The following is a 13,578-nucleotide window of genomic DNA, read 5'->3' as shown; positions in this document are numbered from 1 at the left end:
TGACCTTTTAGAATCCTCTGGGAGTTGAGCTGAGTTTAAGAATTTACAATAGCTTTAATTAGATTAACTTCACATGTGATTAGCTCAACCTCCAACCTCTTTCCCTCAAGGTCACCTCTTATATCTTTTGAATATTTGAGCTTGATGTAGGTTGGACTGAAGTTTTAGATAATGTTGGTTCAACGTTGGGGTCAACTCTGTTAAAGTTGTAGAATCTAATAACTGGAAAAGTATGGTCCTGTACAGTTTCTCTCTTTTCATATTGTCCTCCACTGCCACTATCATAAAAAAAAAAAAAAAGTGGGGTTTGGAGGAAGGGAAGAAGGAATTGGCTAAGTCATTTGTGTTTACATTTGTATATCTTTCAGATTCCAGTTTGTTCCCCCAAATCACTTATGTCTAAGGCCTTGCTGATTTCTCTTCATCTCTGCAAAATTGCTGCACCATGGCAGGCCAGCAGAAACATCAATGGATGGCCACAGGTGGCTCACAGGTAAGGAAACTGCCACAGCATTATGGTTGCTTATAAAGAGCTTGCTTGTTTCTGATTTCAAGTCATCAAGGCTTCCAAGGAAGGGTCAGGTTATGGGCTTGTGACTTCTACATTTAGGATAGAATCTCATGCTGAAAATGACCCCTTGCCCCTGATTTAATGCTCTTGTATTACCATCTTTAAATTCTTAATGATTTTTGAATAAAGGACTCTGAATTTCCACAAATAATGTAATTAAGCCTGCTTAGTAACATCCACTATTTTTCACTAACCTCACAGAGAAGTATGCTTTTTATTTTGTCTATGTTTCTCTTGCATTCTTCTATACCCTACCAAAAGTAGAAGTCTGTTTAAGTTATGCCTAGCCTCCTTTTAGCTTTATCCTGAAAGATAAAGAATTTTACATTGAAATTAGCTGGAATTTTTTTATACAAATTTCAATTCCTTAATTCAATTTTTCTAATTCCCATTAATTGAAATTTGTCTATTTTTCAATTCTTTGTACTAGAAGTAGTTTGACAGCCATTATAAGAAAAAAAAAGTCAACATCTAAATTGTTTTAATTAGGGTTTTTTTATATTCTGGGCATCTAAAACTATACTGCTAGGGCTTCTGCCCCTCATGTGGACAGTGACTGAGGAGCCATGTGCGAGAGAACCAAGGAACCTCATTGAACCCTAGGAATGCCCTTGATGCATGACACTGATAACATCCACTGCAGTGAAAGGACCACAATGTGACATCCAACTGAAATTAATGCTGAAATAATCCACCAAACTGATAACTAAAGAAACATCCTCAGCAAAAGCCATCAGTCCATGAAAGCCACCCTTTAAAGTCATCCACTATGCTGATGTTCAAGTAGTAGTCCAGGGACATAAGAAGTATGAACAAATAAGATAATATAAGACACCAAAAGGAACATAGTAATAATTTAGTATAAAAATATAAACAAAGGGAGATTGATAAAATGCCTGATAATGAATTTAAAAGAAGTATTGTAAGTCTAAACAAAGAGATACAAGAGAATATAGATAGTTAAATGAAATTGACAAATTCAAAAAAATGAGATCTTTTTCAAAAAATATTTATTTATTTGAAATTCAGAATTAGAGAGAGAGAGAAAGACAGAGAGAAATCTTCCATCTGCTGATTCACTTCCCAAATGGCCACAATGGCCAGAGCTGGGCCAATCCAAAACCAGGAGCAAGGAGCTTCTTCTGGGTCTCCTTCATGGTTCCAGGATTCCCAAGGACTTGGACCATCTTCTTTCACTTTCCCAGGTGCGTTAGCAGGGAGCTATATCAGAAGTGGAGTAGCCACGACTCTAACTGACACCGACATGGGCTGCTGGCACCGGAGTCAGTAGCTTTACCCATCATGCTAGAGCACCAGCCCTCAAAGTGTTAAAAAAAAGAATGAAATATAAATCTTTAAGAACTTAGTAAGTCAAATAAAAAACACAATTAAAACCTGTCAACAATAAATCAGATCAGTTAGATGAAGCAGTATCTTAACATGAAGTCAAATTTTTTGAAATATCTCAGACAAAAAGCAGAATGGAGACAACCTCAAAGATTGTTGAGATACAATTAAACAAAACAATATTTGCATGCTTGGGACCCCTGTGGGAAAAGGGAAAGGCACAGAATAATCTATTGAATAAAATAGTAACTGAAAACTTTCACAAACTGGAGGAAGATGAGGACATCCAAGTACAGAAGGTTCATAGGATTCCAAAAAGACATGGTCAGAAAGTACCAATACTATGACACATTACAGTCATATTCACAAATTTACACCAAAAACAATTCTAAAATTTATAAGAAAAAAGCACCAGGTCACTCTTAAGAAATTCTCCATTGGATTAACAGCAGATTTTTCAACAGAAACCTTATCTGCCAAGACAAAATGGAATGGTATATCCAAGTTCTGAATGCAAATAGCTGTCAACCAAAATTACTTTACCAGTGAAGTTATCTTTCATAAATGAAGGTGAAATGAAGACTTCCCATTACCAGCATACCAGACTTAGGATACTTCAGCATGTCCTATATATAGAAGCAAACACAGCGAACATCATGAAAATAGGTGAAAGCATAAAATCATCTAGAAAAAGAACAATGGACATTCAAAAAAAAACCAAAGAAATATTTAAAAACAAGACTAAACTATTACTTATCAATAATAACTTTGAATGAAAATGGATTAAATTCCCCAATTAAAAGGTACAGACTGGCTGAATGGTTTTAAGAAACAATGTACTCTGGGGCCTGCACTGTGGCACAGTGGGTTAAAGCCCTGGCCTGCAGCACTGGCATCCCATATGGGTGCTGGTTCGAATCCCAGCTTCTCTATTTCTGATCCAGCTCTCTGCTATGGCTTGGGAAATCAGTAGAAGATAGCCCAAATCCTTGGGTCCGTGCAACCATATGGGAGATCCAGTGGAAGCTCCTGGCTCCTGGCTTCAGATCGGTGCAGCCCCGGCTATTGCAGCCGATTGAGGAGTGGGCCAGCAATTGGAAGACCTCTCTCTCACTGCCTTTCCTTTTCTCTCTGTAATGCTGACTTTCAAATAAATAAATAAATCTTTAAAAATTTAAGAGAGACATGCTGAATATTACTAGTCATCAAGGAAATGCAATTCAAAACCACAGTGATGTACCATCTTATTCCAGTTAGAATGGCTTATAAACAAGAAGAAAAAAGAGGCCGGCTCCATGTTTGCAGAAGGGTAATATTCTCCCTGTGGCACCGGCATCCTATAAGGGCACTGGTTCTAGTCCCGGCTGCCCTTCTTCCAATCCAGCTCTCTGCTATGGTCTGGGAAAGCAGTAGAAGATGGCCCAAGTCCTTGTGGCCCTTCACCCTTGTGGGAAGCTGGGAAGAAACACCTGGTTCCTAACTTCAGATCAGCGCAGCTCCAGCTGTTGGGGCCATCTGGAAGGAAGACCTTTCTCTCTGTCTCCCCCTCTAACTCTACCTTTCAAATAAATAAATAAAATATTAAAAAAAAAAAAGAAAAAAATAAATGAGGCAAGGATGTGGAGAAAAGGGAACCATTGATACACTCTTGATCTTAATGCAAATTAATACAGATATGGAGAACAGCATGGAAGTTCTTCTATAAACCAAAATTAGATGTATCAATCATCTATCCCTTTTCTGGATATGGTTAAAAGGAAATTAAATCAATGTATGAAAGAGACACCTGGTACTCCCATGTAGGTTGCAGCACTATTCACAATAACCACTATATGGAATCAACTTATGTGTTTGTTGATGGATGAAAAGGTTAAGAAAATATGGAATATATGCACAATGGAATATTGTTCTGTGATAAGGAAAAGAAATTCTGACAAATTCATGAAAATGAGTGGAACTGGAGATCATTCTGTTAAGTAGAACATGGATGTAATGGGTTCTGGTGTCTTGAAGCACAGTACAGTTCAGTGACTATAGATATTGATACTGTATTATGTTCTTTATAAAGGACTGGAACAGAAAAGCTGGTGGGCTCTAAAAACAGAAAGATAAAGAAATAAGAAGGCTAATTGCCTGGTATGATCCATTTATATTGTGTGTATGTGTTGAACTATTGCACTATTCTCCTTAAGAATTTTGAGTTGTACATTAATCCAAAATTTAAAAATAAATTTAAAATGCACATGTAAACTGCTAGTTCCATATAACTAAATTATCCCTGAGGGTATTTATTGAACATTTTCTCTGTCTGTCTCCAAGCCTTTCGTGCACACTGTGTCTTGTATCCCTCACCCTCCTCAGTCTCGCTAGCACTAGGGAGCCATGTTTTTGTAAAATTTTCTTGACAACTCTATTCATCTTTGCTCCTGTCTGAACACTTATTTGCTATAATGGCTTCCACAGATACCCTTCATTGTACTGTTATTGTATTGCCAGTTATAAATTTAGTTAGAGCCATTATATATATCAAACAATATTGAGAATAAAATATTCTTTCAACCTTATATATGAATTTTTTCAGAACATAGCCCTGTGGTTTTATAATTTTAGCTGTTTTATTTATTAATGTAAAATATATTTTTATAAAGAAAAATGAGGTGTAATCTATCCAGCTATGTCATTGTGAATATTAAGTTACTAGACTTCCAAAATTCTTATTTTCACTTTCTTTTCACTGGTTTTTCATTCTCTAGAAGTGTTTTCATTATTACTTCTCAAATAGCTATACATTTCTGACATTCATCTACTAATTTACTCTTAATTTTTGCATACTGTAAGTACTTCTTATGCACTGACTATGCCACAGCCACTGTGTGAAATTTAGACAGTTCAGCCATGATTACACCATAGTCTCTGTGTTCTTACTCATATGAATCTGCTCTATGTTACTATGCAGAAACATCTGGGGAGTCAAAGAAGGCTTCCTGAGAAAAGTGACTTTTAATTTGATACTTAAAGTAAGAGTTAAATATATAAAGAAAGAATTGGAGAGATGTTGGGACTGAGAAGCTTCTAAGCAGAAGGAAAAATGTGTACAAAGTCTCCAAGGCAAAAATGACCAAGGTGTGGTCTCCATTAAAATTAATGTGTGTAATAGTGAATACATTTTCAATTCACAATAAAACTACTAATACAAATGATACTATTACTTATTAGACTGAAACATCCTAATATTTAAATTGTAAGTTAAATATTTAAATTATATTCACCATGTCACCATGCCTTTCTAAAATAATTCATCAGCAAGAGGAATTTATTATTATATTTTTGGCCATGGATTTATTATGGACACCATCCACAATGGTTCTAAATTTCTTGGAACTCTTGTAGGAATTTTAAATGAGGACATTTAGCAAGATTCATGTGAAGTTTTTCTCTAGGGGCAGTGTGTAAGAGAGAAGGGTTTTGCAAAATTTGGTTTGGAACTTCAGAATTTAAAGTTATCTATGTTCCTTTTCAAAGCGCAGGGACCTTATAAATGGAATATTTTATAATGTATTACAGCTCTGAAAATTTTAACCTAGTAGAGTATCAAATTTAAATAAATTATATATAAATATTATGAACAACCTGAATTTATGCCAATGAGCAATGTTGATTTTATTTCATTAGAAAATGCAAGAACCTCCAAAAAGCATTGAAGAATTCTTAAAGCTTCAAAACTGTGTAAGTAGAACATCCTATTTTATATGCCAATACATCCTTTAAAAATACCAGTATTTTGAAGTATAATATGAAGACCTAGAAAAGATTTTAAGAATAGAAATTCAAAAAAATATTTCAATTAGGGAGGTGTTTATCAATATTAATCTCCCTTCAGTAGGATCTATGTTGTAGCCATTCCCTCAAGGCAATGCTTAATTATTTTTCTTACATTTTAAAAGCTCTAGCCCTATAGAAACATTCTGTGTAGTTTTTGCCAATGTAAGATTTTTATCTTATATATTTACACCTTGAAGACTGACAGGTGCGCTTACCTCATTTATCTATGATCCATGACTAAGATTTAATGTAATTTGTAGAGGTATTCATTAATATTCCTTGACTGTTGAATCACAGTGAAGTATCTCTCATGTTGAAAGCTCCAACTTCTGTCAATATTTGCAACTACTGACTTTGTCTGGAGTTACTAGATTAGCTAAAGAGTTTTCCCTTGTCAGGTTTGTTTGGTATTGAGGAGTGTCAAGTAAGGGCCAGGATAAAGATGTTAGTGTGGAAGTCAGGAGAAAAGGTAGCTTTTTAATGAAGAACATTTGAATTTGTGTGAATTGGGTATACAAATAATTTGTATTTCTTTATGCTTAAATATAAACAGAAGCATAATTTGATATAACAAAACCATTGACAATTTGATTTCAGAAATAATTATTTTGAACATGTATTCTCTGTTCTTATATCTATTTAAATAGATTTTCCCCCAATGTTTTGGAAAATGTTGTGTCGTCCCTTTATAGGTACAAATAGAAAATGAAAACATTCCTAGCCTGCAAAAGTTTATTTCAATCACTGTGATAGAGCCAAATATTCATAGTACTTTTGGGACAAGCTTTTTGCAGCTACTTTGTTTTAAATAGTGGTAGAGATGTCCTAAAACTTAATTACAATGTTTATGGTCTTTTTAATATTGAAGGGAAGGGATTATAGTTAACATTAATCTCTGGCCATTGCAGTCATTTGGGGAGTGTACCAGCAGATGGAAGACCTCTTTCTGGCTCTACTTCTCTCTGTAACTCTTTCAAATAAATAAAATAATTATTTAAAAAAGTAAGAGACTTTTAGATAATACCATGATTATACCTGTTTCAGGACCCATGATTTTTAGGTGAAAATCTTTGATTATTTGAAGTGGAAAGCTCAAAACTCCTCTGTTTAAATTGAGAATGTAACCAATCAAATCAAGATGGTAGGTGTGTGCCAGACCTGACTAAATATAGAATAAAATAAAAATCAAAGTGAAAATCAAAACACATGTCATTTTAATTATATATGTTAGTGTATCATTGTATGCAAACAGCATATTTATATTTGTGTTTTCAAAGGCTCTATCTAGGGGTTAATTTTCTGGCATAACTATTAACACTGCTGCCTGCAGCCATGACATCCTGTGTGGGCATTGGTTTATATCCCAGTGCTTAAGCCCTTGCTATCCATGCGGGAGACCAAGAAGAAGCTCCAGGCTTAGTTCTGGCTCTACCCTGGCGATTATGGCCACTCGGGGAGTGAACTAGCTGATGGAATACCTCTCTGTCTCTCCCTTTCTCTGCAACTCTGACTTTCAAATAAATAAGTAAATCCTCCCTCCGCCTTTTTTTAAAAAAGGCTCTATCTATAACCTGCAATTATTTACACTTATAATTTGATAACACATTTCATAATTTATGGGTTTATTTTAAATATATTTTATTGTCTGTGTTTTCCAGCCAAATACTCAAATTCTGTAGTTATTTTATCAAGGCCTTTCCACATCTGTGCATTGCCAAACTATTGGATATTTGAGATTATCCAGGAATAGAATGACTAGATGCTGGCCGGCGCCGTGGCTCACTAGGCTAATCCTCCGCCTTGCGGCGCTGGCACACCAGGTTCTAGTCCCGGTTGGGGCGCCGGATTCTGTCCCAGCTGCCCCTCTTCCAGGCCAGCTCTCTGCTGTGGCCAGGGAGTGCAGTGGAGGATGGCCCAGGTGCTTGGGCCCTGCACCCCATGGGAGACCAGGAGAAGTACCTTGCTCCTGCCATCAGATCAGCGCAGTGCGCCAGCCGCAGTGCACCGGCCACGGCGGCCATTGGAGGGTGAACCAACAGCAAAGGAAGACCTTTCTCTCTGTCTCTCTCTCTCACTGTCCACTCTGCCTGTCAAAAAAAAAAAAAAATGACTAGATGCTTAATAGTTTGTTTGCTGGACAAAGTTTTTGTGTATAGTCAAGTAAGAAAGAAATAATCTACTGATTCATTTAGGAAATTCTTTTAGTACCTTCTATGTACAAAGCATATAGACATTTATGATATGTCAGTGAATAAAACCAAAGATGTCTACCCTCATGAAGCTGTTATTATTTTAGAATTGAGGCATATTGTAAGGAAATAAATGAATAAAACACAAGAGAAGTGAAAAATATATCCTAAACTGCTTATGACTTTTTGAAAAGATTATTTTATTTTCTTCTTTGCTTATAAACTACAAAACTGGAGGTATATGTATAGTAGTGTGGTCTTTTAGAACAGAGTAGTTCGGTGTTAGATTTCCTATGTTCAAACTTTGACCCTGCTGAAGCAATAGAACAGAATCTGCAATATACATGTTAGCTGTTGGTTTCTTAAAAAAAATATTTCTTTGACAGCAGAGTTAGAGAGAGAGGGAGGGAAGGAGAGATTGACTGACAGGCAGACAGATCTTCCATCTGCTGGTTCACTCCCCAAATAGCTGCAACAACCAGGGCTTGGCCAGGCCAAAGCCAGGTGCCTGGAGCTTCACCTGAGTCTCCTACATGGGTTCAGGGGTCCAAGCACCCGGGCCATCTTCCGCTGCTTTCCTAGGTGCAGTAACAGGGAGTTGAGTCGAAAGGGGAGTGCCAGGACTCAACCTTGTGTTCATATAGGGTGATGGTATTACAGGTGGTGGTTTAACCTGCTGTACTACAGTGCTGGCCACCATTAGCCATTAGGTATTTTTTATAATTTATCTTTTGTCACATGATCTAAAGACCTCCCTTTTTTGCCACTTACTATCCATTTCTAAATCTCTTTTATAATTGTAATACTTTCCTCTCTATCTCTTGTTATAGATCTATGTACCTTTTTATTTCAGTAATTTGTATACTTTGATTTCTTGCTTTATCAGTTGTTACATTCTTCCCAAGTTACTCACCCTTAACTTTATTGCCATTTGTTTCTATTTTTATATTTCATTTGTATAGCATGCTGTCATTCTTTTTTTTTTTTTTTTTTTTTTTTTTTGACAGGCAGAGTGGACAGTGAGAGAAAGAGACAGAGAGAAAGGTCTTCCTTTGCCGTTGGTTCACCCTCCAATGGCTGCCACTGCCAGTGCACCGCTGATCCGATGGCAGGAGCCAGGTACTTCTCCTGGTCTCCCATGGGGTGCAGGGCCCAAGGACTTGGGCCATCCTCCACTGCACTCCCTGGCCACAGCAGAGAGCTGGCCTGGAAGAGGGGCAGCTGGGACAGAATCCAGCGCCCCGATCAGGACTAGAACCCGGTGTGCCAGCGCCGCAAGGTGGAGGATTAGCCTAGTGAGCCGCGGCACTGGCTGGCATACTATCATTCTATTTCATCATTGTCACCTCTATTATCCTATTCATTTATTTATTTTGTGAATTTTTGCTACCTATTTATCAGGTATTTTTCTGGGTATATAGATACAGGAATGAGTAAAACAGGCAATAATTCCTATCCTTGTGAAGTTTATATCACCCTCACACTTCAGCCCCATTTCTTTCATATTGTCACACTTTTTATTCCTTTTTACTTCTTCAGATATTAAAGGTTGGTTCCAATTCCTTTCTTATCTATATATCACATTTGATCTTCAATGTTATTTACTTCTTATTCTAAATCTTCTTCTTTTTTCTTTCATAAACTTATCTAGTAGCACTTTAATTCATCATTTTATATATCATCAGTGCCAGTTTTTGTTAAGAGACTTACTAGGTTTGTAATCCAGATCTGGGAAGCACTTGGGTCCACATTGTTATTTTTCTCAGAGGATCAAACTATTTTATAATAGAATTATTATTTCAACTCCATTATCTTTACTCAGGGAATAGCCTGTTTTATTTTTTTTACTTATCCTTCACTCATTCAAATCTCTCCTTATATAGAAGCCTAAGAAAAGGGAAGAAGAGCTAACTAATAGTCACTTCTTCCTCCAACCCTAGTCATGCTTCTTAATTCTTACTTTTATTGGTTACTTCCACATGCCTGTGAGGTACAGGATGTGGGTGAAGACCTAATATTATATTCCTTAAGTGAAATCATTCTCCACATTTCAGGAAAGCCCTTTTGTCCATCTACTCTTCCTTCGCCATCTCTAGTTTTGTACTAGGATATAGTAATTTGGCTTCTGCCCCTGTCAAAGTTAATTGTTCCAGTTAAAAGAAACATAATAAATACATGGCTGATTCTTGTTCACTTACTTTTTTTTTTTAAAGATTTCTTTATTTGAAAGTCAGAGTTACAGAGAGGCAGAGGCAGAGAGAGAGAAATCTTCCATCTGCTGATTCACTCCCCAAATGGTTTCAACGGCCGGAGCTGCACAGATCCAAAGCCAGGAACCAGGAGCTTCTTCTGGGTCTCCATGTGGGTGCAGAGGCTCAAGGACTTGGGCCATCTTCCATTGCTTTCCCAGGCCATAGCAGAGAACTGGACCAGAAGTAGGGCAGCTAGGACATGAACCAGCATCCATATGGGATGCCGGCACTGCAGGTGGCAGCTTTACCCACTACACCACAGCACCGGCCCCACTTACTTTGTTTTTAATAAGGCAATTGTTCTACTGGAGTCACTGAAGAACTTAGTGCCAAAGTGGAATGGGGAACAGAATTTTCCAGTTGAATTCTTTTCTTCTTTTGGACTTTGAATCCACTTATTTCCTTTAAATTAATGTGATCTCTGTGGACTCTGGATGCTTCATCCTTTGTAATGCTTTTTCCCCTGAAACAGTAAAGACCTGACTTTTGCCTCACGGTTCACTTGCTTACTGGCTCCTAGGTGACTCTTGTTTGCCTTCCCTTGGTCTGGCTATAAAATTTACTTTTCAGACCATATTCTATTCAAAGAGAATCTAGTTGAAGGCAAAATGCAAATGAGGAAAAAAAAGGAAAGTAGAAATATGAGAAGAGGACAGCTGATTATGACTTATCAGAAAATATTATTTATTCCAAACCATCGTAGGCTGGCCTTTTGATAATACATCCAAAAAGAATCTAGTGAAAGAATCAGGGTTTATGACCGGTGCTGTGGCATAATGCGTAAGCTGCCACCTGCAGTGCCAGAATCCCATATGGGTACTGGTTTGAGTCCTGGCTGCTCTACTTCCAATCCAGCCCTCTGCTATGACCTGGGAAATCAGATGGCTTAAGTACTTGGGCCCCTGCACCCACGTGGGAGACCTGCAAGAATCTCCTGGCTCCTGGCTTCAGACCTGCCCAGCTCTGGCTGTTGCTGCCATTAGGGGAGTGAACCAAACTCTTTTTCTCTCTGCCTCTCTGTTACTCTGCCTTTCAAATAAATAAATAAATAAATATTAACCAAAAAAAGAATCAGGGTTTATTTAAACATCACTTTCTAAGTATTAATAGTTTTGGAATCCAGGTCACTCTTTGTTTACCTTGTTAATATAGCAAAGATAGAGTCTCACTGGTAGAGTTTCAAGATACTTTATTCATGAATAATCATAATACAGGTTGAATATTCCTTATACAAAGGACTTGAGACCAAAAATGCTTCAAGTTTTGAACATTTTTAGATATTTTCATTTATATAATGTGATATATTGGGGATGGGACCTAAGTCTAAACATTAAATTCATTTATGTTTCATATATACCTTACACACACAGACTACAGTTAATTTTGTAAAAAGATTTAAATAATTTTGTACATGAAACAAAGTTTGTATATATTGAATCATCAGAAAGCAAAGGTGTGACTTTCTTAGTCACCCAAGAAGACGATCTGTGATTATTTGGTATCACCATCATTCCTCACTCTGAATTTATATGCTATTAATAAGAAATAATTTTATAACTATTCTCATGTAAGTACTTAATGCTAAAAAATATGACATAGCATAATGCAGTGAAAAATGAATGTGTTCACAGTAATAATTAAAAGGCACAGTAGCATCACCAGAATACCTGTATCAGATGCTAATCAACAGGCCAACAATCACAGGCTTCCAATCTCTACCTACAATGCTGCATTTTGGTTAAAAGGTATATTGTACACAGCATTTTTACTTTATTTTTTTCAGTTTAGAAGAAAGATGAGAATCAGTTCAATGACCAGTTCCCTTAGGCATAGACAGCCATTCTGCTGAATGGCTTTTTGAAATGTTTCCTCCAAAGTCATGTGCCTTGTTAACAATAGATTTTTTGTCTTAGAAGCCTGTCTGAAGGGGAGGGTTGCGGGTTGGAGGGACGTTATGGGGGGGAAGTCATTGTAATCAATATTCTGTACTTTGGAAATTTATATTCATTAAACAAAAGTTAAAAAAATCACAAAATAAAAATAGTTAGCTCTGAAAAAAAAAAAAACTGAGACAATTTCTTGTCCTGTTATGAATTCATGCTTCCATTGTCCTTCAGTAGTCCCATCAGTTTGACCATGCCATCTAGAGACACTTTTCCTGCAGTGTTAACATCATCTTCATTGTCACAACCATCTTGATTCAGAAATTTTTGGTGTATTTCATCATTCATTAGTGAATGAATACTGGAGTCTCATTCAATGTTAAAACCTCTTTCAAGATCCACTTTTTTTTAGCTCACTCATGGACTCAAGTTGTAATTCTTTGTATACATAAAGAAGTAAAACATCATAACTTACAGAATCCTTTGAAGTCACTATGTTGTTGGTCAACATCACTAAACTTTGACAAAGGAGGTAAAATCCATCCCTGGAGCAAGGATATTCTCTTTAACAACTGGTGCTGGGGAAACCGGACCTCCACATGCAGAGTATGAAACTAGACCCATACCTTACACTTTATAGAAAAATACTCTCAAATTGGATCAAAGACCTAAATCTATGACCCATCAAATTACTAGAAAACGTTGGGGAAACTCTGCAAGGCATTGACATAGGAAAAGACTTCTTGGAAAAGACCCTGAAGCAAAGGCAGTCAAAACCAAAATTGATAAATGGGATTACCTGAAGCTGAAAAACTTCTGCACTGCAAAAGATGCTCTCTGTGAAGTGAAGCGGCAGCTAACAGAATGGGAGAAAATATTTCCAGGCCGGCGCCGCGGCTCACTAGGCTAATCCTCTGCCTAGCAGCGCCGGCACACCGGGTTCTAGTCCCGGTTGGGGCGCCGGATTCTGTCCCAGCTGCCCCTCTTCCAGGCCAGCTCTCTGCTGTGGCCAGGGAGTGCAGTGGAGGATGGCCCAGGTGCTTGGGCCCTGCACCCCATGGGAGACCAGGAAAAGCACCTGGCTCCTGCCATCAGATCAGTGCGGTGCACCGGCCACGGCGGCCATTGGAGGGTGAACCAACGGCAAAGGAAGACCTTTCTCTCTGTCTCTCTCTCTCACTGTCCACTCTGCCTGTCAAAAAAATAAAAAATAAATAAATAAATAAATAAAATTAAAAAAAAAAGAAAATATTTTCAAACTATGCAACTGATAAAGGGTTAACATCCAGAATCTGTACAGTGCTCAAGAAAGTCAATAACAAAACAAACAATCAAGTTAAGACATGGACAAAGAACTTGAATGGCCGTTTTTTTAAGAGAGGAAATTCAAATGGCCAGAAGACACTTGAGAAAATGCTCAGGATCACTAGCCATCAGGGAAATGCAATTCAAAACTCAGTGGGGTTTCACCTCACTCCAGTTAGAATGGCTCTCATACAGAAATCAACAAACCA

At 37.3% G+C, this 13,578-nt stretch overlaps 1 protein-coding gene across 1 annotated transcript in view; it reads left to right on the top strand.

The window, feature by feature from the left end:
- Positions 1-13,578, top strand: part of FAM227B (family with sequence similarity 227 member B) — a 256,763-nt gene that overhangs the window by 9,953 nt on the left and 233,232 nt on the right. The window contains exons 2-3 of the mRNA XM_089310279.1: positions 369-493; positions 5,591-5,644. Of these exons, the coding sequence (XP_089166405.1) occupies positions 446-493; positions 5,591-5,644 (102 nt within the window). The 5' untranslated portion in view covers positions 369-445. The remainder of the gene's footprint in view (positions 1-368; positions 494-5,590; positions 5,645-13,578) is intronic.

The sequence above is a fragment of the Oryctolagus cuniculus genome, chromosome 12 (genome assembly GCF_051225735.1).
Source record: "Oryctolagus cuniculus isolate XC-2025 breed Fujian yellow rabbit chromosome 12, ASM5122573v1, whole genome shotgun sequence".
NCBI lineage: Eukaryota > Metazoa > Chordata > Mammalia > Lagomorpha > Leporidae > Oryctolagus > Oryctolagus cuniculus.
This window is presented reverse-complemented; position numbering and strand designations above follow the sequence as displayed.